General features: G+C 56.2%; 2 protein-coding genes across 2 annotated transcripts; both read right to left on the reverse strand.

Annotated features, from left to right (window-relative positions):
* Positions 1-248: 248 nt before the first annotated feature.
* On the reverse strand, positions 249-10,393 carry TNNT2 (troponin T2, cardiac type). Its single transcript, XM_053997890.1, has 16 exons — positions 10,356-10,393; positions 9,448-9,458; positions 9,315-9,332; positions 7,939-8,055; positions 6,772-6,828; positions 6,182-6,214; positions 5,666-5,701; positions 5,392-5,413; positions 4,433-4,493; positions 4,213-4,329; positions 3,538-3,615; positions 3,324-3,434; positions 2,823-2,932; positions 2,304-2,394; positions 1,834-1,874; positions 249-445 (listed from the first exon to the last, which is right to left on the reverse strand). The coding sequence occupies exons 1-16, from the start codon at positions 10,391-10,393 to the stop codon at positions 397-399; spliced, it is 990 nt and encodes a 329-aa protein (XP_053853865.1). The 3' UTR covers positions 249-396.
* Positions 10,394-13,887: 3,494 nt separating this feature from the next.
* On the reverse strand, positions 13,888-24,207 carry LAD1 (ladinin 1). Its single transcript, XM_053997891.1, has 10 exons — positions 23,887-24,207; positions 20,629-20,769; positions 18,923-19,412; positions 18,361-18,501; positions 17,603-17,652; positions 16,760-16,832; positions 16,221-16,352; positions 15,793-15,882; positions 14,552-14,686; positions 13,888-13,968 (listed from the first exon to the last, which is right to left on the reverse strand). The coding sequence occupies exons 1-10, from the start codon at positions 23,922-23,924 to the stop codon at positions 13,888-13,890; spliced, it is 1,371 nt and encodes a 456-aa protein (XP_053853866.1). The 5' UTR covers positions 23,925-24,207.
* Positions 24,208-27,508: the final 3,301 nt, after the last annotated feature.

Genomic DNA, 27,508 nt, shown 5'->3' on the forward strand with positions numbered 1-27,508 from the left:
ACAAAAGTGGCCATGACAAGGATTGCCCCAAAGTGCAACAGGAAAAGCAGCTCACACCACTGAGGTCTGCCAAGGACTGTAGCTGAGATGATGCTGGGAGGCACAGGGACAGTTACTTGGAGGGTCCTGGGTGGTTGCTGTGACCTCTCACAGCCTGGAGAGCAGGTGGGCAACTCCTCAAGCTGTGCTGAGCCTGTGTCCTCTGGGATCAGAGCCTCAGGATGGAGACCACATCTGCACCCCCTCACCACCTCTTTATTTACAGACACAACAACACTGGGGGGTGGAGATGGGACACTCATGAGGCCTCTGGCCCCTGGAACCCCCATTCCTGCAGCCAGGGCTCTGTGCAGCCACTGCAGCTCCTGAGGCTCGGCCTCCTCTCTCCCTGAGCCTCTACTTCCATCGGCTGCCCACCATGGTCTTCCCACGGGCACCCTTGGATCTGCAAGGGAAGAGGAAAAGCACATGCAAAAAGGCATCAGTGACCACACAGGGAGAATGAGGTGGGTGCTGTCAGTGGTCCTGCAGCATCTTCCCTGTTGGAAACTGCCCTGGGGGCCGACGGTCTTCACTGGCCCCAGGTAAACCTTGGGACCTGAGTCAAAGTGTCTTGGGACTCTCTGGGAACAAGCTCATGCAATTGCCAGGTGATTCTAAGGACCCAGCATTTCCTTCCCATGTTTCTCCCCGCCCAAGAATCCTCCCAAGAAGAATTGACAAGCTGCATCTGTGGCTGCAGAGGGATAAGACCAGCTCCAGGATTTTTCAGGACCCAGCCTATCGCTCGCCTTAACCAGCACAGGGCAGCACAGAGGAGGAGGTTTGGGTGGGCAGTGAAGGGCATTTCTGGCTGCCAGTCCTTGGGATTGCCTCATCCCTGAGCCCTGCTCCTGCCCTGGGGTCCTGGTGTCCCTGCAACACACATGGAGTGGGACACACACGGGACATGTGCAGAGACACACAGAGCACCTGTGCAGGGACACACACAGCACCTGTGCAACCTGTGCAGGGACACACACACACACTCTGAGCACCTGTGCAGACACACACACACACACACACACACACACACTCTGAGCACCTGTGCAGGGACACACACAGCACCTGTGCAACCTGTGCAGGGACACACACAGCCCTCAGAAATGCCTGTACTCACCCTTTGCTGCAGGATCACGCCATGGTGGGGCAGGAGAGAAGAGAGACCTGGTGTAAGTGGGTGGGAGCTGCTGTCCCTGACACATGGGGTGGGCTGAGCACCTCCCACATGAAGGGGAAGTGGGATGGGGATGTGAGAGCACTGGGCTGCTCCTGGGAGTAGGGGTTAAACACCTTCTTCCACCCTCCTACGAAGGGTTCCCCAGCCATGCAGGGAACATGGGCACAGGGACCGGTTACCCTGGCCTTGTGGACCTGCACAAATCCCACAGCCCATGGGACTTCCCCTGCTAGACAAGCTGGGATCTCCAGCAGCTTCCTGAGATGCTGGGCAGAGCCCCTGCAGGGATGGGGTGGCTGGAGACTGGAAGGACCCCGCAGGACAGAAAGTTTCCCATGTGTTCTGTGGGTTCTCCCTGGGGTCCATCCCCTGCCGAGGTCTCTAGGGAGGGGGATAGCTGGTGACAGTGGGACCAGGGAGGTCTCTCTGGAGCAGAAGGGTAGGGACTGAGATCCCTGGGACAGACCTGCAGGTCCAGGAATGCCAGGCACCAGCAAGACCAGAGGCAGGAGGGGGAAGGGGAGGAGGTGGTTTAGCAAGGGAGATCTATAGGAGGGAACTATAGGAGCAGGGAGCTGGAGCTGGAGATGGAGGAGGGATGTGCAGCCACTTACACTTTCTGGTGGTCACTGATGCGGTTTCGAAGAACATTGATCTGCAAGGGAAAATGGTGGGTGGTGAGGTCGGGCAATAAAAAAAGCTGCAGGTGGATGGTGAGGTCTGACAAGAAGCCCCAGGCTGGGAACAAGGGCTGGCTGAAGATGCGTCACTGCTCTCTTTTCCCCGGCAGTTTTTGTGTGGGGTTTAGAATCCCAGGATCCCAGGATGGTTGGTTTTGGAAGAGACCTTCAAGCCCATCTCAATTCCACCTCCTGCCATGGGCAGGGACACCTTCCACTGTCCCAGGTTGCTCAGGGCTCCCTCCTGCCTGGCCTGTGATGTGTTTGCCCTGTGGCGGTGCCAGGTACACGTCCCCAGGAGCTGGAAGATCACTTGCACACCCCAGCTCATCTCCTGGCTGGGGAGCAGAAGGAGCAGTCAGGAACAAACAGGGTGGACAAATCACAGAGGCCCTGTGGCTCACCTCGTATTTCTGCCGCTTGAACTTCTCCTGCAGGTCAAATTTCTCAGCCTCCAGGTCATGGATGTTCTGCCACAGCTCCTTGGCCTTGTCCCTGCAGGAAGAGCCGGCTGGGGACAGTGCAGAGAAGGGCTGTGGCTCCCAGGGAGCTCAGTGCAGGGATGGGGCACTGATGCCAACCCCTCACCTGCTCCTGGGGATGGGGCTCAGGAGGCTCCCAGACAGGGATGTGTTATCCAGGCAGTGAGCTCAGGACAAGAGCCACGGGGGATGTCAGTGTCTATGGGGACACCTGTCCCACCCGTGTGACCCTGGCTCCCTCTCATGGCTGGTGCCATCAGCCGCAGCCTGGCCATGGTGGCCCTGCACAGCCTTGGAGCCTGTGTCCCCCATGGGGTGTCACAGCCCATCCCCCTCAGCCGGAAGCCCCAGGGAGCTGTCCTCAGCTCGGGATCCTGCCCAGGAGCTGGGACCCAGCCCAGGGTTCCTGCCCTGGCCATCCTTCCTGCAGCCTGTGCTCACCTCAGCTTGTCCTCGCTGAGGTGGTCGATGTTCAGGGGCTTCCGTCGTTCACTGAGGATCTTCTTCTTCTTTTCCCGCTCTGTTTGCTTCTTCCCACCTTTTTTCTCTGACTGAGGAAACCATCAATCCACTGGAGAGAAGGAAGTCTGCCCAGCCTTTGCTCTCCCCCATCCCCAGTTCTGCACCCAACACCCTCAGCTTTTGGGACTCCAGAAGCACATGAGGTCCTCGAGGACATTTTGGCAACAGTGGACAGGACACCTCGTCCTTGTCCCCATCCCTGTCCCTGAGGCAAGGCTGGAGCTGCACACCTGCAGAGCAGAGCTGATCTCGGGGCAACTCTGAGCTCACTTTGGCCCTGTAACTCCTGACCCAAGCACAGTTCCCTGCCCCGTCCTGCCTGTAAACCCCACAGGGTCACGTGGATGAGGTCAGCCCATGGCCGAGCCCTTCCCAGGAGCGACAGTGGCTCCATCACAGCCCCCTTGGGAAGGGTCCCACCTTCTGCATGTAACCCCCAAAGTGCAGCATGTTGGAGAATGCCTTCTTCTTCCGCTCCTCCTCCTCCGCCCTCTTCCGCGCCTCCTCTTCCTCCTTGCGAGCTCTTTCTTCCTGCCAGGGTCAGAAGGTGGTCAGCAGTGGATGGATGGACACACAGCTCATGTCCCCAGACTCCCCCAGCCCATCCCAAGCCGCATTTCCAGAGGACACTCACGGCCATGCGGGCCTGGCGCTCCTTCTCGCGCTCGCTGCGGATCCGCTGCTGCTCCGCCCGCTCCGCTCGCCGCTGCTCCTGCACAGGGAGAGGACCTTGGCTTGGACACCACAGGGAATCTGCATCCTCTCTGTTCCAAGGGACGGATCCTGACCCCGAGAGCCCCAAGGGAGCCTGGGGACAGTGACCTCGGGGAGAGGTGCATACACATCAGGCACCACAGCACCACAGCAGCCACACCAGGGGCATCCCAGTGAGCAGGGACAGAAAGGGAATGGATGGAGCTGTTCCAGAGGAGATTTAGGATGGATATCAGGGAAAGGTTCTTCCCCCAGAGGGTGCTGGGGCACTGAACAGGCTCCCCAGGGAACGGGCACAGCCCCAAGGCTGCCAGAGCTCCAGGAGTGTTTGGACAGCGCTGTCAGGGATGGGGTGGGATGGTTTTCTGTGCAGGGCCAAGAGTTGGACTCCGTGATCCCTGTGGGTCCCTTCCAGCTCAGGGAATTTGATGGTTTGCAGGCACTGGGGCTCATAGAAGTCTGGCTCAACCTTCAGGCTCTGTCCTGCAGGGTCAGGGGTGTCCCAGGTCTGCCAGGACTTTGGGGAGGAGACAGTGGCTGAGTGCTCACAGGGACAGGGTGGCAATAGCCAGAGAGGGGAAGGCTGAACACATACAATCCTGTCCTTGAGGGACAGGAGCTCCTCTTCCTCCTTCTTCCTGCTCTCAAAGTGGGCTTCAATGAGGGCCTGCAGCTCGTTCAGGTCCTTCTCCATGCGCTTGCGGTGAATGTCCTGCACCAGACATGAACAGCCAGAGCCTCCAGCAGCTGCCAGACACTGAGGGGGAGCGGCGAGAGGGCAGCACCCCAGGAGTGGGAACTGGGCCATAACTTACATCAAAATCCAGTCTCTCGCCATCTGGGATCTTGGGAGGCACCAGGTTGGGCATGAAGACCCTGCAGTGGAAGGGGAGCCGGAGCACGCTGTGGCTGCAGCAGGCCTGGGATGTGCCCTTCACCCATCCCACCTCCCCGCTGAACCCCGCAGTCCCCGGGGATGCAGAGTGGGCACAGCTGGAGGATAGAGAGTGCAATGCATCCTGCTGGAGGTGCCAGCTGGGCAGCCACAGAGGAAGACCTCTGGCATTCCCGGGAAACACTCCCAGGTGCCTGCATGGCTGGAATAACTCTGTAAGCTGCAGACAGCATGGCAGGGCCCTTTGCCAGCCCCCCCAAGCTGGCAGGCACCCACTGCTCCCCCCAAAGGGCACTGTGTGCTGCGGCGTGACCTGGCACAGGCAGCTGCATCCTCTCGTCCTGTGGGTCTTGAGGGAGGGCAGGAGATGCTCAGCAGGGGCACAAAGGGATGAAGGGATGATGATGGCTGAGGGCAGATCTGCCTCCCACACTGCAGAATCCCAGGGGCCCAGGAGGACCCCCCAGGTTTCTGGCAATGGTTCACAGTCCTGCTCCTTCAGGCTCAGTCCCTGGCACTCCTGGAAACATGTGCCTCATGCCAGCCATAGCCTGGACTCTGTATCCTAGACTGGGATGCTCACACACACACACACACACCCTTCTGCCACCTGCAGGGTCACAGGGCAGCTGAGCTTCTCCCAAGGAACATGTAAAATGCTTCAGAACTGCCTAAAGACCTCATTCCCAGGGTCCCCTTCATGGTCTGTGTTTTGTTGTCCGTTTCCCTCCCTGTTTCTCTTGATGCCCCAGTCCCACCCTGTTTCCATGCCCTGGAGGCTCCCTGTGCCCTGCTCTTTATGGACCAGGTTCTGTCACACGAAGCCTCTGCCCTGGCACGACTCAGACCTTGCCCCAGGGAAAATCCTGCCACACTTACTTGGGTTTTGGCTTCGATTCACCTGCAGGTCCCAGGAGCAGGACAGAAAGACAAGGTCAGTGTCAGCGAGGGGTTTCCTGTCACACCTTGACCCAAGCCCCGCCCTGAGCCGAGCCCTCCCTCTCCCCGGCAGCAGCAGGGGCTTCCCCGGGACCATCTCCCAGCAGCGAGTGCCAGCCCACGTTGTGCCCGAGGCACAGCTGGTGCTGCTGGCTGAGCAGAGCAGACCCTGGTACCCCCCAGTCAGGCAGAAGGAACGAGGGTGATACTTCACCTTCCCCAGGCTCCTGCTCCCGGTCTCCCTCTCCACCTGTGGAAAACACGATGCTTTGCATCCCCGTGGCCAGTCCTGCCCAGGGACACTGTGGAGAGGCTGTCCCTGGCTTGTTCCCACTGCAAACCCCGGCTCCATCCCTGCAGGATGAATGGGGGGAGAGCAGGCCCCTGAGGGACATCCCTCACTCACAGGGTGGCCAGGAGAGCCCCAGGTTCTCTCCGTGAGGAATCCAGACAAGTTTTGCAGAAGCTCAGGCTGGAAAAGCAGCAGTGCCTCCCTCTCCTGCTGTATTTTGGGTGCATTTCTGCCAGAGGCAGCACAAATGCATCCCTCCTGCTGCCCCTGTCCTGCTGGGGGATATGGCCAGGGCAGCTCTGCCCTGTTTACCACCGATTGTCCCTTTGGCAGCAAATAAATTCAGCATCCAAACCCTGTTACAAGGGCCCAGTGTCTCAGGGGACTGGGATCAGGACTGGAATGGCCAAACCCATCTCTCCTCTGCTCCAGCTTTACCTTCTCCTGCTGCTTTCGTTTCATCTTCTTGCTCTGTTTAAAAGCAATGGGAGAACGTGAGCACCCCTGGGTGAGGACAGTCACATCCCCCAGCACAGAGGGGTCCCAGCACCCTGACTCGGGGTCACAGCCAGGATCTGAGCCTGCCCCAGCAGAAGTGACAGCACAGGGTCACACACCATGCCCCAAAGCCACCTCATGAAACCCAGTGCTCTGTTGATGATCAGACACATCAGAGCTCAATCCCAGCTCTGGAAACCCCCTCTAAGGCAATGGACCCTTGGTGAAACAGGCTTCGCCCATTTTTGGCATTATTTCAGAGGGCTGGACACAGCCACCAGCAGCAAACACCATTTGTATTTCACACATTTCATCATTGTTTCATGTTTGTAGGGCCCAGACAGAGCAGGGAAGGGCATCTCAGTTTGACTCCCCCTTACTGGACACCAGATCTGGAGGACAGCTGCCCCTTGGTGCTGATGTCCCCCTGTCACAGACATCCTGGGTCATCCCAGCCCCCACACGGCACCCCCTGGAGCAGAGCATGGCCCAGCCAAGCCATGGAGCTCCCTGGCACAGCCCCCACTCACCTTCTGCCTTGGCTTCTGTGGTCTCCTCCTCCGCCTCCTCTACCTGCTCTTCCTGACCTGTGCAATGAGGGCAGAGTGAGCGCAGCAGCAGTCCCTGGCTCCCTGCAGCTCCTCACATTTATCCTCACATTTACCCCTCACATTTATCCTCACATTTATCCTCACATTTACCCCTCACATTTATCCTCACATTTATCCTCACATTTACCCCTCACATTTACCCTTCACATTTACCCCTCACATTTACCACTCACATTTACCCCTCACATTTACCCCTCACATTTACCCTTCACATTTACCCCTCACATTTACCACTCACATTTACCCCTCACATTTACCCCTCACATTTACCCTTCACATTTACCCCTCACATTTACCACTCACATTTACCCCTCACATCTTGCCCTCACATTTATCCCTCACATTTATCCTCACATTTACCCCTTACATTTTCCCCTCATATTTTCCACTCACATTTATCCCTCACATTTATCCTCACATTTATCCTCACATTTACCCCTCACATTTACCCCTTACATTTTCCCCTCATATTTTCCACTCACATTTATCCCTCACGTTTATCCTCACATTTATCCTCACATTTTCCCCTCACATTTTCCCCTCACATTCATCCTCACATTTATCCTTACATTTTCCCCTCACATTTTCCCCTCACATTTTCCCCTCACATTTACCCCTCACATTTATCCTCACATTTATCCCTCACACTTATCCTCACATTTATCCTCACATTTACCCCTCACAATTATCCTCACATTTATCCTCACATTTATCCTCACATTTACCCTCACATTTATCCCTCACATTTACCCCTCACATTTACCCCTTAAATTTACCCTCACATTTTCCCCACACATTTATCCCTCACATTTATCCCTCACGTTTATCCCTCACGTTTATCGTCACGTTTATCCTCACATTTGTCCCTCACATTTACCCCTCACATTTACCCTTCACATTTATCCTCACATTTATCCTTACATTTATCCCTCACATTTACCCCTCACATTTACCCTCACATTTATCCCTCGCATTTACCCCTCACATTTACCCTTCACATTTATCCTCACATTTATCCTTACATTTATCCCTCACATTTACCCCTCACATTTACCCTCACATTTACCCCTCACATTTACCCCTCACATTCATCCTCACGTTTATCCTCACGTTTATCCTCACATTTATCCTCACGTTTCTCCTCACATTTATCCTCACGTTTATCCCCACGTTTATCCTCACATTTATCCTGCTTTGGGATAACTGCGGCACTGAGCCCAGAGGGACCCGGGAGCCGCAGCGGCTCGGGAGCAAAGGGCTCCTCTCCACCCTTACCCCAGGGCTGCTCTGTGCTCGTCAGGGCAGAACCCCTAAATTAATGAAATTGAAGGATTTATCGCCACCTCCTGGCTTGTCCCTCATCCCCTCTCATGCTACCGTTCCCTTACAGCCCAGGAAGGAAGGAGGGATTTCTATCGCTCTGCTCTAGCGGGGAGCTCCAGCAGCGGCTGAGGACGCGCCTCTGGCACCTTTGCAGTGGCATTTATGACACTGCTGGAGCCTTTTTCCACTGGAGGGAGCAGCGTCCCCACAGGATTCCTCCAGCGGAGCCAGAGCGATGCTGTGCCCGCAGGCCCCGGGAGCACCCGTGGTGCCACAGCGAGACAGAAGGGAAGAAAAAGAACTCAGCAAAGACAGCACACCATGGCTGGCAGATATAAGAGACAAGGCACAGACAGAGGATGGACACACAGCACAGCAGAGCATGGGAGGAGTGCAGGAAGAAGAGAGAGAAGTGGAAGAATGAAAGAAAACCATTCCCCAACCAGGGAGAGGCAGAAAACATCGACCCACGACTTTTCCCAAGAGCAGAGAGAGGAAATAATGAAAGGTGCAATAACTACCGTCATCTTCCTCTATCCATTCTTCCTCTTCTGAGCCAGGGAGGAGGGAAGGAATAAGCACAGGGATTAGTTGGGTGCCACAGAGTTTGGGCATGCGTGAGATGAGGACTGGAGCACAGCAGGGGCTTCCCCCTGCACCTCTCTTTGCTTTTACACTCAGGGTGTTTTGCCTGGCAGTGCCCTAGAGCAGCCAGAGGCTCAGCCCAGCCCAGCCCAGCCCAGCCCAGCCCAGCCCAGCCCAGCCCAGCCCAGCCCAGCTCCCAGGCTGGAGCTGTATCTCAGGCTGAGGCAGGTGGAAGTTTGAGTTTAGGCACGACTGTCCCACGTTCAGCGGAGCCTCCTTTTGGGATATTGGGATTCTCACTTCAGCCAACAACTATGTCCAGCGTTTCCAGCCCTGGATTGAGTCAAAGGATCACTGACAAAAGAAATCCTGAGAAAATTCAGACTGATTTTGATCCTACTGATGTTTCAGGTGCAGGCATCTCAAACATGGTCACATCTGCCTTTCCTGGACATGATTTGCCCATTGCAGGCCAGGAGCTGACCCCCAAACCCCCCAGCAAAACACTGAAGCCCTCGCATTTGGCTCTTGGTCCTTGCAGGTGCAACTCTTACCTTCCTCCACGCACTCCTCTTCACAGAGCACACAGGGCACGGACAGAGAGAAGGAAAGAAGCCTTAGGTTACTGGAGTTTCTCTGATCAGTTTTTGGTCTCAGGGCAGCTGCAGGTGCTCCATGTCCTCTTACCTTCCTGCTCCCTGCAAAGCACAAAAGGAATTTACAGAGTCACATCAAGCTGCTGGAACGGGGCCATCAGTGAGGCTGAGGTGAATTTGGGATTTCCTCAAGGCTGTCTCATAGCACAGGCCATGGCTGCGGGGCAGCTGCTGAGTGGGTGGCTTGCAGGTGGCAGTGGGGACAGGGACAAGGCCCAGGTCACCCTGCAGGCTGTGGAGAGCAGGGGCTGAAGGTCTGGACTGGCACTTCAACATTGGTCAGGGCACCCCACCCTTGTGCAGCATGAGGAGATGAGTGACCTTGGCCTGTAATCCCAGAAATGGGCATCTCACATCCCACCTTTGCCCCCAAGTCCTTCCCTGGCCATGGGGGACATGCACAGCTCGCCCCACGAGGACAGATTGGTGACACACATGAGTCTGGTGTGGCACTGAAACACCAGAGGATTCAGGTTCCCTTTCTCTGCTGGTGGATGAGAAGCGGGAGCTGTGTTGGATCTCACCCCTGTAACCCAACCCCATCTCTCCAGATTGTGCCTCCTGGCCCAGCAGCCTCCATCAGCAGAAGCTGCTCTCAAATCTGGGCCTTGGAGAGTGATGCTCTGGATGCGGCAGCAGGACTCCAGCAGCAGATTGGGTTTTCCCAGTTCCCCATTGACCTCGGGTTTTCCCATCTCAGTCTCACAGGTTCAGACTGCAGCATTTTTAACACAGGAATTGTCCTTGTCCTGCCCATGGGTGTGGATACAGCTCCAGCACAAGCTGCCACTGCTGGGGTCAGGCACTGCCAAAGCAGAGGGGCACAGGCTGGGGGTCCATGGTGGGTGCTGGGCTAACACTGAGAGCACTTCCAAGCAATGCTGCAGTGGGAAAATAGGAATAGGGAGAAAGAAAGGGGGTTAAAACCACCTCACTTACTGCTCATACTCCTCGGTGACCTCCTCCGTGTCTGACATGCCTGGTTCTCTGGCAGAGTTTGAGGCAGATTGGAAAAAGTGAGGGTTAGAAGTGAGATAAGGGCTAGCACAGCCTGTCCCTCTGCACCAGGACCGGGGCACAGAGATGCTGCTTCTCTCCAAAGCACTTGGAGCTTCCAGCTGTCCTTAGCCAGGCTGTGACAGCATTATCTCAGCAGAGATAAGGTGCCTGCCCCCCTCCTGTCCCAGGATCACAGCTTGCCCCAAACAGGAGGCAGGAGATTGGACACAACCTCCTGTGACACTGATAACTCTGTCAGGAACCATGTCCAGGGCACTCAGCCCTGGCCCAGCCCTCTCAGGGGCTGTGTGCTCAGGGGACAGGAAAATCACCCCATTGCAGTGTTCAGCTTGTTTTGCTTCCTGACTATTCTTAGCCCAGGGCCGACCCCTTCTTTCAGATTTACAGCCCTGCACCAGGCACAGCACAAACCCTCAGCAAACCCTCCCAGCCCAGCCTCCAAGTGCAGAACTGCAGGGAAAGGGGCAGCCTGGGCTCAGCAGGTGCATTTTTCCCATTAACTAAAAGGAATAACTTACAGCCTGGTTTAGCAATTTAGCCCTCGTTTTAGGGCTAAAAGCTCTGCAGAAACATCTTCCCAGCACATCTGTCTCCCAGCTGTGCTCAGGAGGACTTTGCTCATCATCTCACCTCATCTGACCTTCACCCAGCACTGCACTGTGAGATCTGCACCCACCAGCCCCATCCCTGGACATCCTGGGGCAGCCCAGAGCCCCAGCCCAAGCCCAGCCCAGCCCTGTCCCCTGCTCGTGCCAGCCCTCAGCAGGGCTGAGATGCCACAGGACAACGCAAGGCAGCTCAGAAATAACTTCCATGTGCTGAACCACCTGTTCCCAGAGCAGCAAGGCTTCCCTGCTCCTGCTACCCAGAGTCTGGGAACAACTGCTCCTGGCTACATCTGTCAGGCATTTATTACCCGGGATGGGGAGGCCAGGCCTCAGGAGTGCTTATTCAAGATGCTGGGTCCAGGGTTGGAATGCTCAGGCATGGGAAAAGGGCATTCCAGGAGGAGAACCTTGGCATAGCCATGGCTCCAGAGGGTCTCTAATCTCACTGTTCCTCACAAGGTGCTTTTTGGAGACAAATAAAGGCAGAAGTTGACCCCCTCTGCCTCGGGGTCACTGCCTGGTCCTGCCACCACTGTTCCCGTTCCTGTGATGGGTCCAGGGCTTGGCTCTAAGCCCCCCCCTCCAGCACCATCCCCGGGATCTCTGCTTCCCCACCAACATCAGTTCCCACTTTTCCCCCAAGCTCAACATGGTCCTGATGCCCCAAGTTTGGCCAAATCTGAGCACCCAAGGCTCCACACAATCCTTTCATGGCATGGGAGAAGAGGGTTCCTGATCCCCACAGTGTGAAAGCCTCTTCTTACACTCTCACTGCCCTCCTCCCTCAGACACTGTTAGATCCCACAGAGCTGAGGGAACAGCAACAAGTCCAGCACTGTTAAAGGGCACACAAAAGAAAAAGTGGCTCCGGGAAATATTTATGCATCCTCTGCACAGAAACACATAAACCTTTTCATTAAAGCTTGGAAATCTTGATTTGGTAGAATTAGGAGAACCCAGCAGACATTGCAGAGATAAAGAGGAAATATTGCACTGACTACAAAAAGTCTCCCAGAATTTGCTGTGTATTAAACATTCCAGATATTCCTCACACTCCTCAAAATCCCCCTATTCTTTAGCTCAGGGCTGGCTGCTCACAGCTCTGGGGCTGAGTTAATCCTCCACAGTTCTGAGTCTCTGCTTTCCTCCAGGCTGCCCAGACATGGAGCTCTCCTTTCCCACCGTTTGCTCCAGGAATGGGTCATGTCCCTGCTCCAGTCCTGCTTGGCAGGGTCAGACCAGGCACAGGAGCATCCCATCCCTACCCCACCCCCTGGGCTGCCAGAGAGCCAGGGCCAGGCTGGCCGTGGGCATCACATCCCTGCTGTCCACTGCAGAAACACAGGGAACGGGGATCATCTGGGAGATTTCCCCGAAACCAGGGCAGCCAAAATCCATCTGAGCCACCTGGGCACCCATCAAGGTGGCTCAAAAGACAAACGGCAAATACAACCCGCTGGTGAGGCTCCTGATGCTTTATGCATGGGAACGGCTCCATGGCATAAAACACCCAGAGGGACGCCCTGAGCCCGGAGCCGATCCCCTGCCGGGTCTGGAGCCAGCGCATCCCACCCCGGGAGGGGCGGGCGCCGCCCCAGCCGTACCTGAGCGCCGGAGATGCCAGGGAGCGCGGGGAGCCGGCGGGTCTGGGAAAGGCTCCTTGGGGCAGGAGGCTTTAAGGGGGCTCCAGCGCCCACCCCGGGGCGGGCAGCGCCGCAGGAATGTGCCCGGCGCCCAGCGAGGAATGCAACACTTGTGAGCTGCTATTTCGGCAGCCGCGGCCCTGGCCCCCTCCGCCGCTCCCCCTTCCCCCCCAGGAGCCCATATAAGCCCAAGCTATTGTGTGGCCTCAGAGATTTGCTATTTTAAACCCTCCGGACCGAGATACGTGAGTGCCCGAGGGGCTGACACAAGCCAGCCCAGCTGTCACCGGAGCTGGGACGCTGATAAGGCAGCGCTGTCACCAGTGCAGGAGCAGACCCTGCCCGGCAGCTCCGACCCGGCTCCCTCAGCCGCTGCTCCGACCTCGGGATGCTGCAATGAGAAGGGAAAAGTCCATTTTTAACCCCCCAGGACACATTTGATTCGGGGCTTTCCCTATTTTCCCCTTGTCAGGAGAAGGGAAGGGAACAGTTTCCAGTCCCAAACCAGCAGTAGATGACCAGGAGTGTCTTAGAAAGAGCAACTTTTATTAGAAAAAAAAAAAAAAAAAAAGCACAGAGAAACGCAAGTCCTTTCCCAAGCCTGACAAGCAGGTTCAGCTCCAGGGGCAGCAGCAGATTCCCACACTGAATTTGTCACCACAGTGGTTGCTCAAGGCACAACCCAAACCCAAAGAATGGCCCCAATAGGAGAATTTGAGCCCTTTGCCCATGGCACCCTAAAGCCACCCTAAAGGCCTAGAGAGAGCATCCCCCATCCCTGCTGGGTGGGCTCAGCAGCCATGGGAATGCAGCAAAGGGCTCAGGAGCAAAGGCAAGAGGGAAATGGGGCCCAGCACAGGGCACTCAGCTCTATGAAATCCCCCAAACAGGGCTGTGGCCATGGGCAGGGCCAGCTCACCCTCCCCTGGATCACTGGATGAAGGGTCACTGTTTGCAGGGGCAGGGGATGGCAGGGACAAGGACAAGTCTCTGGTTCAGCTGCGTGTGGAGGGAAACACCAGGGCCAAGTCCCCCCTTCTTCCATGAGACATCTCCGAGCACTCGTGTAGCTTCGTGAACATCAGCCTCTGCTTGGGCCCCTCTGGCAGTGACAGCCTGGCAGGGGGGGACAGCTGCCTGCCCTACCTGCCCCAGGCAGCAGGGACAGACATGGTCCCTGGATGTGCAGCTGGACCTCCCTCAGCCAGGCAGGTTCTCGCCCCACTGACATCCTCCAGCTGCCAGGGAGCCGTGTGGGGGATTCCCGTTGCCAGGGCAGTTCTGGGGCACAGGCAGAGATCAGGAACAGAACAGCAAAATGTGGTGGGCAAACAAGGCAGGAGTTTGCCTTCAGCATCTGTGGGGAGCCTGTAGGCCTGGACACCCACAGACAGGCAGTGAGTGGGGACTAGGGGCACAGGGAGACTCTTCCAGGCTTCTTCCTTCCCATCCCACAAGCAGAGGACTCCATGACCTGGGCTGTACCCACACATGGCACAGGGGACTCGTGGCAGTGGCTGCTGGACGGTTGGGTAGGGCTGGGCTTTGGTCTTTGGAGCAAACCAGTTTTTCCCAGATGGTCTGATACCACAGCTGGTATTACTGCAACTGCAAAAGAAAGTGGGAACCACTGAGGCTGTGCCTGAGGCTGCAAGCCCCCAGATGCAGCTGCTTTAACCAGGACAGCGGCTGTCCCCAGCAGGGATGGGGCAGGCAGGCATCCCCTAAATCCCATGACAGGCCACTTCCCTTCTCCTCCCAGACCAGAGTTCTTCCCTCCCTTACAGATGCCTCCAGTTGTCCCCTCCTGCTGACTCCCCAAAGTCACAGGGTCCTGATTACCCCACATCACCTCTCCTCTTACATCCTGGCTCTGCCTCTGCCTCAGATGATGCACCAGGTTCCAGAGCAGCTCCATAATTACCTTGTCTCCAGAGGTGTCTCCAGGCTGCTTTATCCAGATGTCTCGCTTTGCCAGGCTATTGATTCTTCGGATTTCCTGCAAACAGGAGAGTCACAAGTGACAGGAGAAAGTTTTCCCCATGCATTTTGTGCAGCCTTGCCTTGGTCTGACTGTATCCAAATCTTGAAGCACACATTGTCCAGGTAAAACCAGCCAGCTTTGGGATCCTGCACCTGCGACACCCTCAAAGCCAAGTGCAGCTCCAGCCACAAAAGTGGAACAGGTGCTATTAAAGGAGAGCTGATCAAGAACTGCAGGCTTTCCCCAGGAGTCACTCCAGGAGCAAACCCTTTGCTGGCACAGCTGCCTGGCACAGACACGTCTTGGCAGTGCTGATCTCCCAGGCCAGCCTGGATTCACCTTCCCTGGCTGCAGGGCTGGGCTGGAGCTGGGCCTCTTGGGCCAGTTGGCTGCCACGAGCAGTGGCCAAAGCCCTCCCTGCTGTGAGCAGTGAGACTTGCCTAGGACATGCTGAGCCCCTCCTTTCCAAGAACACCAAACAACCCTGGGGCCAAAGGCTCTCTTGTCCCTCTCCTGCATGTGTCCAGCGAGTAGCCACGGTGGCCAAGTGGTGACCTCTGAGTCCCCTTGGCTGAGCACTTTGCACCCACAGCCACGAGACCCCCTGTTTTTGGGGGGTTGGTTTCACGTGGGGGTGCAGATGACTCCAGACCCCTCATGCACCAGGACCTCTGCAAGCACACACACGTCTCCAAGCCCCTCAGAGCTGAAGGGCTGAGCACACAGCTCCTCTCCCACTGGCCTCCAGGCACAGCTGCTCATCCAGATGGGATGGCAGAGATGGGATCATGCTGGGGTGGCAGGGTCAGGTGCCCCTGTGTGTCCTGGGACATGCACCCAGCTGGCTTCTGCTCCCTCCTCAACCCACCAAGGGCTGGAATCAGCTGTCTTGGGAATTTTGGGCTCACAGTCAGGACACAGCAACAAGTAGAGCCCTGATATCTCATCATGGTGGCCCTGAGACCATGGAGACCTCCAAACCTGGCTAAACTGCTCTCAAACCCTTTAATTGGTTCAGCCAAGGGTTCATCCACCCTTCAACCCTGCCCCAAGGTGCAGCACCATGTCCTATGAGACTGCCTGGTCTCAGGGTTCTCACTTGAGGTTGGCACAGCTGGTACCTTGCTGTTTTCCTCCTTGGCAGGCTCCTGAGCTCGGCTGATCCACAGATTAATGCGGGATGTCACCGACCCTGGGATCTTCAGGTTTTCCTGCAGCACAGAGAGGGACACCAGGGTTACAGCAGTGGCTCTCCCTCTGCACGAATGTAACCCGGCCCAGTCCCCAGGGCACGTGGAGACAGAGCGGAGCTGCAGCAGGCAGAGCCCAGCCCACACACTGGCTCCATCCCAGCTCCTCAAATTCCAGCGCTCGGCAGGAACCCACACAGTGCCGGGGCAGCTCCTGTGCCCAAACGCAGCCCTGGCACCCAGCTCCCACCAATCCCTGCAGCAGCCTGCCAGGCTGAGCCTGGTAACCGAAGCGGGGAAGATTTGCCCCCAGCACAAACCCGCTCGGAGGTCCCCGCTCAGCGCCGCTCCTGCCTCACCTTCCTGAGAGCCGCCGGCTCCGCCTTGCTGGGAGCGCTTTTCTCGAAGAAGTTGCGCTTGCTCGCCACCCCCTCCGAGGAGAGCAGGCGACTCTTCTGGGCAGGCACGGAGGATTTCACCCCCTCCGAGCGCTGGGAGAGAGAGGGGCGTCAGCAGGGCTGTGCTGCATCCCGGGGTGAAAAGAAAAGTCCAGCTTCTGGCTCATATCCTGAGCCCCTTGGGGTCTGGTCCCCTCCTGCCCATCACCAGCTCACAGCCTTGTGCCCTGCTTCCTCCAACGGACCACAGCATCCCCAGACCCTCTCCACAGGACATCTCCTCCCTGCAAGGCCATGCAGCATCCCCAGATCCCCTCCAAGGGTCCCTGCTCCTAAAACCCTGAGGCCAATCCCTTTTCCTGCCTGGGACCATCTCCTCCATCCCCATCAGCTCTGGTACTTGGTGCAGCTCAGGCCCTCCCCTCCTCTCCCCCCTCGGCTCCAGGCCACCCCTCTCTGCCTCCCCACCCCTGCCTGGCTCTGCCAAGGGCCCTGGGTACCTGCACAGCCGAGTTGTACTTTTCCAGCTTCTCCCCAATGGTGCTGTTGCTGCCTGGGATCCTCAGACTCGCACTGAGGAAGAAGAGGAAAGAGTTGAAACCAGCTCCCCCAAGATCTCCTGGGCTCAGCCCAGGGTCCTGGGGAGCTGCACTTGGCAGGAAATGGCCCCGTCCCACCCAGGCACTCCTGCATCTGTCTGCCAGGTGAACCAAGCAGCCCATTCCCAGCTGGTGACCGAGCTCTCTGGGCGTCACTGCCTTTCCAGGGCCACACTGAACACTGAAATATCTCGGAGCTCCTCAGCCTGCCCTGGGTTAGCTCTGCCTGCTCTGAACTGCATTGCCCCCAGTGTCAGTGTGGCTCTGCCTACACCTTACACCTGCCCATAGAGGGGTGGAGGATCCCTTGATCTGGTCACCAAAGCCAGGTCAGGCTGCTCACGGACCTGTTTTGATGTCCCCATGGATGGGACCTGTGCAGACCCAAGCACCAACATGGAACTACATGACCCCAGAGAAGTGGGGGCTTGCTGGGGGATATTGGAGCAACCTGGGACAGTGGAGGATGTTCCTGCCCATGGCAGGGGTTGGAATGAGATCTTTAGGGTCCCTTGGAACCCAAACCGTTCTGTGGTTCCAGGATCTCATTGAGATGCAAGCTGCACATTGGACATTGTCCTGTCCCCTGCCAAGCATCAGTGCCCGTCCACTCCAGAACGCTGGGGACCAATGTCCAGATCTGTGCCAGGCCTGCCAGGTCCCAGCACCTCCTCCTCCCTTGGAAAACAAAGGATGGCCATTCCTGCCCAGCAGGACCAAAGCAACACAACAAGAGGTGCTGACCTCCTTGTGAGAGGGCTTTGGATCTCTTCTTTCTGCTTCTTGGAGATGATCTGGAAGAGACAAGGAGAGGAGATCCTGCAGTGAACTTTGGTTATCCAAGATAAGCATGGGAGACACTATCTCACTGATCTCCCCCAGGAAAGCTCCATTTGCACCCACACCAGAGCTTATCTCGTATCTCAAAGCTCCCCAGACTATACACACGTTATGGTGATAACAGTTTTATTCCCAGTAAAGCTTCATGGAAGTCAATCAAGTGTAGCCAGTCAGCCCTGACTCACAGCAGGGATGATCTTGACAGTTCTTGGCTTTCCCAGCCTCTTCAATCACTTAATTCCAGAGATCTCTTTTGAAATGAAATATATTCTCAGACTAACATGGGATGAGAGGGAGGACGGATGTTATTTTTATCCTGTGCTTTCACATAAGACTGGAAAGGCTGGATGGCAATTCCTGTGGCTCTGGAAATTCTCAGGACAATGAGTTGCCTGTTTTCTCATCACTTCCCGTAAGTTTTCTGGACAGCACAAGGTGGAAGAACTGGACATGTTCATCTTCACACACCTTCAGTCAGACATGGAGGAGGAAAACGGGGGGAAGAGGGAAGCAGGACTGCAGTGCCCAGACCAAGGGTAAGTTTTGAACACACTTCTGGGAACAGGTTCTGCCCACATAATCCAGAGGCCAGCGCAATTCTTCCTTTCCCCCATCCTCCACTGCCTCAACAGAATCCTTTCCTCACCTGCTTTAGCTCTTACCCGAAAGGAGACAGTTCTGGGGCTGGCCCGTCGAATGGAGCTGCTGAAGGTGACATGAGTTGGAGAAGCGTCTGGCTTTTCTGCAGGTTCATCTCGGGGAAGGGACAGCTGGATTACCTGCTTTGAGGGGTTCCTGGATGGCTGTTGAGGAAAAAGGAGATCTCAGATGCATCCCTACAGAGCCTGCAGAGAGGACTGAGGTGCAGGAACTGCGCAGTCAGGGCGGAACGGGGTTGGAGGCCGGAATTTGAGATCAAAATCCTCCAAACCTTTCCTGTCTCTGTTGGACATACAGAGTCCCAAACAGCCCTTCAGTGCCACCATGATGGCAATCAGCGGGACTTGCTGGAGAAGGTGATCAGGACAGCACACACCAGGGAGGGGAAGGAGGTACTGGGACCCTGTCCACCACCTTGTGCTTTGCAGCTCTCAGAAAAACCTTCCTCAAAATCCTTCAGGTCCCATTTCCCTCCTGGTGCTTTTGGGCTGTGTCTTTCTCTGCTCCTCCCAGCACCCAGGACCTCTTCCCCCGAGGCCTGGTGCCCCATCCACTCCTGCTTACCTGCTGCTGCTGCTCCAGAGATGTCACCACTGAGGTTTTCTCTTCTGTGCTGTGGTTCCCCACCCTGGTGAGGATCTTCACCTCACGGAGCCGGCAGCTCCCCACCTCTGGCGGCTCCTTGGCCTCCTTCCTCTGCTCCCCCCGAGGAGTCCGCACTCCTTGGTCTTTGTCCTGGAGCCGTGCCCTCACCACCACCTTCCTCTCGGAGGCTGGCTCCAGGTTCTTGTCTCCTGGCGAGTCCCCTCTGCCCTTGGCTGCCTCCTGAGCCCGCTCTGCAGCCCGGCTGCTCTCCTGCCTCCCACGGGGCTGTGGCTCTGTCTCTGGGCAGCTTTCTCCCACCCCTGGCTCCTTCTGCTCCTTCTCTTGCCTCGGCTTTTCGGACACAGGTGGGAGGCACCTTGCCCTTCTCCCTTCTTGTGTCTTCAGCACCTCTGAGAGCTTTCGCTCCTCCCCATCCTCTGGAGACTGCAGCTTCACCAGGGATGAAGGTCTAGGAACAGGGACAACATGGGATGACAACCTCAGCACCTGGGGCTAGAGGGGTGGATTTCATGCTGCAAGTGAGGCAAAAGGCTCTAGATAGGGACATAAAAATCCCACAAACATCCTGGAGTCCTCCCTGCAGACCAAGGCTTGCAGCCACTCTCATCCCCATCACCCCAGCTCAGCTGTCTGAGAAAAACTTTGGAAATTCTTTTTTTTCCTTTCTGTTGTAGAGATGAAGCATTTCTGCAGCCTCATCCCAGGACACCAGCACCCACCAAGTCCTGTACAAAGGAGATCCAGGCTCAGGGCAGTGAGCTGGGTCTGCTGCTGGATAAGAAGTGTGGCTGTGACTCTTCACTGGAGGAAAAATCCCACCAATTTAAAGTTGGAAGTGTTGATTGGAAGTCAATCTGCTCTGGCAGGTCCACCCACAGTCCCAACACGACCTGTGAAAAGCTGTTTCCCCTCCTTCCCCCAGGCAAACAGGCACAAGGCCTGGGAAGGGGCAGAAGTTCACCTGGCAGGCTGTGTCTGCACACTCCCAGGACTGGGGAGGAGATGGGACAACATTTGCCCTCCTCCTGAATTGCAATCACCACACGGCCAGCCTGTGTCAGCACCAGGGAAGAGGAACTTGTCCTTCCCACCTGGTTTACTGTAGTCATTGCCCAGCTCCCCTCTACCCCATATCCAGCCCAAGCATCCTGACTCTATCCTGTCTGAAACACAGGACACCTCTGGAGTGGGAGCCTCACTGCGGACACAAACCACCCAAATCCTGGACACTTCCAGGATCAATTTAGAGGGTGAGTCAGGTTGTGTAAGGGCAGCCTCGTCCCAGAGTACCTGCAGACCCCAGCTCCCTGCAGCCAGGGACTTTGGAAGCACCACTGGAAAGATCCCCACTTCAGCAGAGGTGCCACAGCGTCACTGTGAGGTTCAGAGGGGCAGCACAGCCAGCCAGGCTCTGCCTGCTCTGCTCTCCTGCCCTGCAGAGCTGGGCACCCCTTACCTGCTGCAGATCCCACCTGAGCTCGGCCCTGGCCTCCCCCAGCACTCCTGTTCTGAGAGGTTCCCCCCTTGTGCTCCTCCTGGGAGCCCATCCCTCCTCCCGAGGGCTGCTGGCTGGAGCACAGCTCTTCCCACAGCTGAGCCCTCCCGCAGCCAGGAGCCATCTGCAGCTGTTAGGAGCGAGCCAATAGCAGCAGGACCCCACAGACCTGCTGGAAGCTGGGCTGGTGTCCTTGGCAGGGCTGGCAGGTTCCTCATCCGTGGATGTGGATGACAGCAGGCTCCGGTGCCTTCGCCGGCGCTCTCTCTGCTGCTCTTCCTCATCCTCCAGGGTCCTCTGCCTGGCCAGGCTGTTTGGGGGGAAACACAAGGACGTGGGGACGCTTATCCTGCATGGGCACCCTGAAGCCCTGGTGCCAGACAAGAAAGGAACTGCTGCACCCTGGGCAAGGCCAAGGGCTGACAGAAGTCACCTTGCTGGAGGAGAGCGAGGCCAGCAGGAGCCAAGTGCCCCAAAGTGCTCTCACTCCACCCAGCTGATGCAGGCCCTTCTCAAAGCAAGCACTTGACTTCCCAACTCCTATTTTCTCCTGCTGGGGGGAGCACTCATTTCAAAGGAGTCCCTATATTAAGCAAACCTTGCAGGGGAAGGACATTGAACTGACCAGAACCCTTGAGCTACCACACAGACCTCACCCACACAAACTGGAAGGGTAACCACTATGGCACAAGATTTTAGGCCAAAACCAGGATGTGGTGATGACAATTTAATTATTATAGAGCAAAAAGCCTCAGATGCAAAAGTATCAGAGGGTGAAGGCAACTGTGGAGAGGTTCTGCCTGGGGATGGGGCTGGCAGGGCTCCTCTTGCCCCCTGCATGTGCAAGGACTGAGAATTGTTTATAATCACAGACTGAGCCAAAAAGACAAGGTTTGGAATCATCTTTGAGCATTTTATTTTGCACAAACCAAATGTGGGGTTTTTTGGGTTTGTTGTTGTTGGTTGGTTGGTTGTTTTGTTGTTGTTGTTGTTTTTGTTTTGGGTTTCTTTTTGGGGGGGGTTGTTTTAATAAAATGCCACTTGGAATAAAATGTTGTCTGGAAAACACCAGCGCTGCCATCCTTTCTCTGTGCCAAAGCTGCCCACCCTCTATGCTGGTTCATGAAACGTGTTGGAAAATATTTTTATTGGCTAAATGGAGCTTTTCAGAGTCATCTCCCCCAACACGAGCCCTCAATCAGCCACAAACACTGCAGGGACCCCCATGGAGCTCCCGGCACCCCAAAAGAGCCTCCCTGCTCAGGGTCCACGCCAGAACCTCACCCCAGCTCCGGCCAGGCTCAGGCTTTGCCATGAATTTGACTTTTAGCGAAAGTCAGAGGGGCAGGGCCGCGTTACGGCGAGCGAGGACTCGCAGCTGGTTCCGAGTTACTGAGTAATCACGGCCGGTCACAAATTAAACCGCTTTACCCCCCGCGAGTGTTTGCGGCTTCTGTTCTTCCTGCTCGGGGCAGGCGGGAGCGCGGCGGGGCCAGCGGAGCGCGAAGGGGGCCCGGACCGGGCCGAGAGCGCCGGGCTGGGGACAGGCCGGGCTGGGGACAGGGCAGTGCCGGGCTCTGCTGCCCTGCCCTGCCCTGCCCTGCCCTCCGCTCACCCCACAGCCCAACAGCCCCAACAGCAATCGGACCCACGGCTGGGAGCTCCGGGCGGGCTCCGACGCCACGCTCGGTACCGGGACAGACGGGGCTGGCGAAGGCTGCGATGTGCCCAGGGAGCATCCCCGGCCGGGACAGCCCGGCCGTGTTTGCACAGCCCCGGCGCTCTCCGGGGCAGCGAATCCTGCACGCACCTCCCAGCGGCAGGCTCCCGGCTCGGGGGACACACATCCCGGGGCCTCTGCACTCCTGTCCCTCGAGCAGTGACGGTACAGAGCACTAATGCCGGCCTAAATCCTCACGACGACCGGGTACTTTGATTTTACACAGTCTCCTTCGAAGTGAAAATGGGATTTTCCTGCCTTGAATTACCGTGGCTCCTTCTGAGGCAGCACAAAACCTGGCACTATCCACAGGCAGCTCCTCGTTATTTGTAATTAAGTGATCCACCCATCAGGCTATGGATTTGCTCTGCCAATCTTTCCCTCCTCTTTTCAAAGAGGGATTTATTTTTCGCTGTCTTACCTTTTTTAACTCAAAGAGATAAGTAAAAGACTTTGGCTAGTGTCCCTGCCTTGTCCTCTCCTGCGCTGTCAATGATTAGTGCAGAGATTTCTGACATTTCTGCTGTTTCAGTGCTGCCTCATCTCAGGAGAGCTCAGGAAATGCCTTCGGGGTTGTGAAGCACACGGGGTGCAGGACCCAGCTGGCCTGGTGTTGGGGTAGGTCCGTGACTTGGAGAGATGGATCTGGACAGGGCTGGAGTGGCCTCTGGATCTGTCCCACCCACGCCAGAAGCAGCTGAGAGCTGGTGGCCTCCAAGCAGTGGGGTCTCAACTAAAATAAGGAAGTTTTTCACAGTGAGAGTGGGGAGGCCCTGGCACAGAGTGCTCAGAGCAGCTGTGGCTGCCTCTGCATCCCTGGAAGTGTCCAAGGTCAGGTTGGATGGGGCTTGGAGCAGCCTGGGATAGTGGAAGGTGTCCTTGTCCGTGGCAGGGGGTGGAACTGGATGGGATTTGAGATCCCTTCCAACCCAAACCATTCTGGGATTCTGTGAACTTCCCTTTCTTACACCTGGTACTGAGATTTGCAATTAAGTCTCGGAGCCATAACATCCACTTGGGCCAGAGTTCCTGCTCTGATTTGTGGCTCTGAGTTTCCATCACCGCTCCCGCACAGCCGAGGCTGGCAGGGCTGCCCTGGGGTCTGCAGGGGGTCAGGGCTGATCCCACCTCGCTCCAGCCTCGTGCGAGCGCCTGACCCACCCCAGGGTGCCCAGGAGCCTCCCCTACTCTGGAGCACTCTTTGGGAAGGCCGAGGGAGCTGGCGGTGCTGCGGGGATTGCTCAGGGATTGCTCAGTCAGTGCCGCTGAATCAGGGCTTGCTCAGCACAGGATGGGCTGCGGTCTCCGCAGGACACACACCCAGGGGCTGCATGGGCATGGGGGAGGGGAAACGCCCCCAGCCAGCTCAGAGCAAGTCTGGAAATAGTCTCAGATAGTATGTTCCTCAAAGAAAGGCAAAACAGACCCAAAATGTATCCAGCATGGGGCGAGAATGCTTATCCAGGTAATTTTCCTGTGCCTGGCTCAGCTTCCCCAGGCAGCAGAAACAAAAACGCCTCTGATCTTGCCCAGCCACAAGAAACCCCAGCAGCGCCGCGCTCTCGTGGGGCTGGCATTCACCCCTGCGAACAACAAACACCCCCAGGGGAGCTGCCCCCTCCTCCCATCCTCCCCAGGCCCCTTCGACCACCAGCAGCCCACCCTCACCCCTCCCAGCCGGTGGTGGGATTAATCCACGGCACTTACCTGGAGAGATCGGACCAGTTCCTTCTGCTAAAGGACATTCCTGCCACCCGGGAGTTTCAGAGAGCCCCCGGAACCCGAGCAGGCATCCAGGCCAAGGTGCCGTGGGAGCCGCGGGGATCAGCGCTGCCCGGAGACTCTGCTCCCCGAGAAGGGAGGGAGGGAGGAACTCCCTGCAAGGTTATTTCCCTGTGCACCTTTACCCTGCCTGCCTCCCGCTCCCACCAGCTGCATCACATGGTTCCTTATCTACCTGACACAGGCAGGGCTGTGATTTGTGTGCCAGCGGCGCGGGGCGAGAGCCGCCCTGCCCAGCAGTGCCACGCAAAACCAGAGCCCTCCTCGCTGCCAGGCTCCGAGCCGGGACCCGCGGCTCGGGCCATCCACGTCTCCCAGGGTTTCGGAGACAACTCCCTGCAGAGAACCTGTTCTACCAGCCACAATCCACCAGTCAACAACTCCTGCAGCCCGGCGGAGGAGGTGAATTACCCCGGGCCGAGTGGGAGGAGGTTGGCTCCCGGGGATCCAAAACAGTCATTAAAACACCTCCGGCTGGGCGCAGTCCAGCCCTTTCCAAAGAGCTTGGGAGGGTCCCCTGCTCCTTCCAAGCCTTTCTAGATGTCTCGAATGGAGCTGTCAAGGTCTTCTCATTCTTGAGCTTTGCTGCAGCAGTGAGCACTCACAGAGTCTCGGAGGGGCCTGGGGCATGGGGGGGATCCAATTTTTGTGGGCTGGAGCTCTGTGCCAGAGAGGACCTGTGTGCCCAGCTTTATCCTGCACTTCGACCCAGCCCATCAAACCCATCCCCCCCTCTGGCTGTGCCCACCCTTACACAGAGCAGCACCTCCTGCCAAGGGCAGGTGTGAAGCTACAGGGTCACTGGGGGAATGGGGGTTGTCTTAGGGGAGGATGGGGGGCCCAGGCACAGCAGAGCCGGGTCCCTGTCTGGATTTTCCTACAGCATGGCCACAGCCCCACTGCTCGGGCTGCCAGGCACTATTCCCTGCAGGAAATGTCATCCAGAACAGTGTCAAGCAGTACAACCTCTGCTTGCAGTGAGACCCATCCCTGCACCAGCCCAAGGAACTGGTTGTGAGGCTGGGCTGGCTCTGCATTCCTCCAGCCCACAGGGCTGTGCCATGACCTGAGCAACGATTTTAATCAAAGGTTCCTGATTAAAATCCCATTTCTAGGAGATAGCCCTGTCAAACGAGCCGCCCGCTCCAAGCAGGGCTCGATCTCTGCTCTTCTTTCTTCTTGAAGTAATCGCTCGTCTTTCAAGTGTTTTCATGTATACAGAGAATTCAGTTAGTTGTGGCATAAGGGAAAAAAAATTACTTAAATAACCTTGCAAGCATCCTGCTAATTGCTGACAGACTATATATAGCAGTCCAGCACCAGCAGCTCCTCTAGAGCAATAAAAACTCTGTGATTAATGCACGGCAAGCACGGCGCTCACAAAACTCATTGCCAAAGGACAGCACTGGAGCACAGGACTTAGCGGGGTTTTCCAAAGGATTAGACTGAACGTGGCAGTGAAAGAACACCCCCAGCTAGGATCTACACAGCAAAGGAATATAAAACCTCCCAGTCTGCAATTCCTCTGGTTATTAAGTTGAAGAAATTCTAGATGGGCATTTAGTGCCTGGGGATTAGTCAGAGGATGAGCCTGGCTGACACTCGCCCCCTCGCTGACACTTGCCCCTTCCTGGGGCTTTATTTGCAGCTCAGAAACCCTTGGAGCTGAACAGTTTTCTCTTTATTCAAGATCCCTCAGAGGGTTTCTCCTCCATGGGTTTGCCCCGTTTTCCTCAAACCCAAGGAAACGGTCAGAGGAGAAAATATCCTTCAGCAAGAAGTTTCCAGGGCCTATTCCCCAGTGCTGGGAATCTCCTCCTTTATCTTGGATGGATCCTGTTGGGCTGTACAGCAGCACAAAGCATTGACCTCTCATGTCTGGAGATCTTTGCTGCCATGGAGCTCCTGTTTTCCCTGATGTTCCTCGCATCTTTTCATGTCCACCATAACCCCAAAATTTCACTCCCAAGGAGGTAAAGCCAGCCTAGAGCCCCTCAGCTCATAGATGAAGTCATGCTTCATGGATTTTTCCCCTGTGTGTCACTTCATGCCCCTCTAAACCTCCTTTATCCCAAGCTCCAAGTGCTGCCAGATCTTTCTGAATGTCTGCATCACCAGTCTTCCCCTCTGCTGTGACAAAATCACAGGAATTATCAGCAGTTATCTCACTGCTGTTTCCTCTCTGCTGGTTGATCTCTTAGTTCTGTTTGGACTTTCCCTCTGAACTGTGCTTGACCTAAAGGTCTTTGCTTCTGGAAACCCAGGGAAATGCTTGTTTCCCAGGTCACCCTTATCCATGGGCTCATTGATGCCTTCAGCAAACAAGTCACTTTGTCAGACCGGATTTCCCTTAACAAAGTTATTTAGGCCACCCTGAGCTCATCCTCAAAGCACAGCCCAAGCTGCAGGTCCTCAGAGCTGAGGGTGATGAAATCAGGCAGAGATGAGTCTGTGAGTTCTCTGGATGCCCAGAGAACCAATCTGATGTTTATCCAGACCCACTCCATTCTCCAGGCTGTCCCATCTGCTGTTCCAGACCCACAGCCCCGAGGGGAAGGCTCTGTGCTTGTAGCCGAGGGAGCAGAGCTGCAGGATGTGCCCTGAGCAGAGAAGCCAAACCCTTCTCCCCTGCTCTGCCCAGGGGAGCTGCACCTACCCAAGGAGGAGCCCAGAGCTTCCCCTGGTGTGATCAGCAGAGCTCATTAATACCCTCTAAGGAGCTAGACCAGTTTCAACAGGGATGGTTTTTCCCTTGGGAACAGTGTCCTGTGTCTCATCACAGTGCAGAGCCTGTTTCTTTAGCTACAGGGTGGTGGAGAGCTCCCAGTTTGCACAACTGTGCTGTAATTATGGCATTCCTCAGCTTCTCCTGGGGCCCAGCTCTGAACACTCCACTTCCATCCCTTGTGCTGTGCTGGTCCCTCAGCCTCAGCTACAGCTCAGCTCCTCCCTATCTCATCCCTGCTGCTCTGCCATGGTGGAGCAGCATTTTCTTCCCAGGCTTCCCTCCTGAGCTGGGACATGGGGCTCCATGGCCAGGAAAGGGGGTTTCCACTCTTGCTCAGCTCCATCCCAGTGCTGCAGTGGTGCCACAGCTCCCAGAGGTCCCACCAGCATTTAAAAGCTCTGGGAGCAGCTGGAGGTCTCCATCCATCCCTGGGATAGTGCTTTGCAGGCCCTGGAAGTGTCCAGGACCCTCCTTCCCCCTAAAATGTACTCAGCTTTTGGAGAGATGTGTGTGATGGTACAGAGAGAGGTCTAGAAGGGTCTGGAATTGGTGCTTGCTCAGAAACTGAACCAAGCCAAATCACAGCCTTTTCTAGGAACAGAAATATTCCTAGGAAAGGAAATATCTATTGTCTGAACTGCCTGGCACCAGCTACCAGAGGGCTTATTTTCCTTTAGAATTTAGCTTTTTATTTAAAAAAAAAAAAAAAAAAAAAAAAAAAAAAAAAAAAAAAGAAAAAAAAAAAAAAAGAAAAAAAAAAGACAAATCTTGCTGCAGAAATTCCACCATGGTGACTCATTGTCCTTCAGGTTGCCATTC

Source organism: Vidua macroura, chromosome 24 (assembly GCF_024509145.1).
Source record: "Vidua macroura isolate BioBank_ID:100142 chromosome 24, ASM2450914v1, whole genome shotgun sequence".
Taxonomy (NCBI): domain Eukaryota; kingdom Metazoa; phylum Chordata; class Aves; order Passeriformes; family Viduidae; genus Vidua; species Vidua macroura.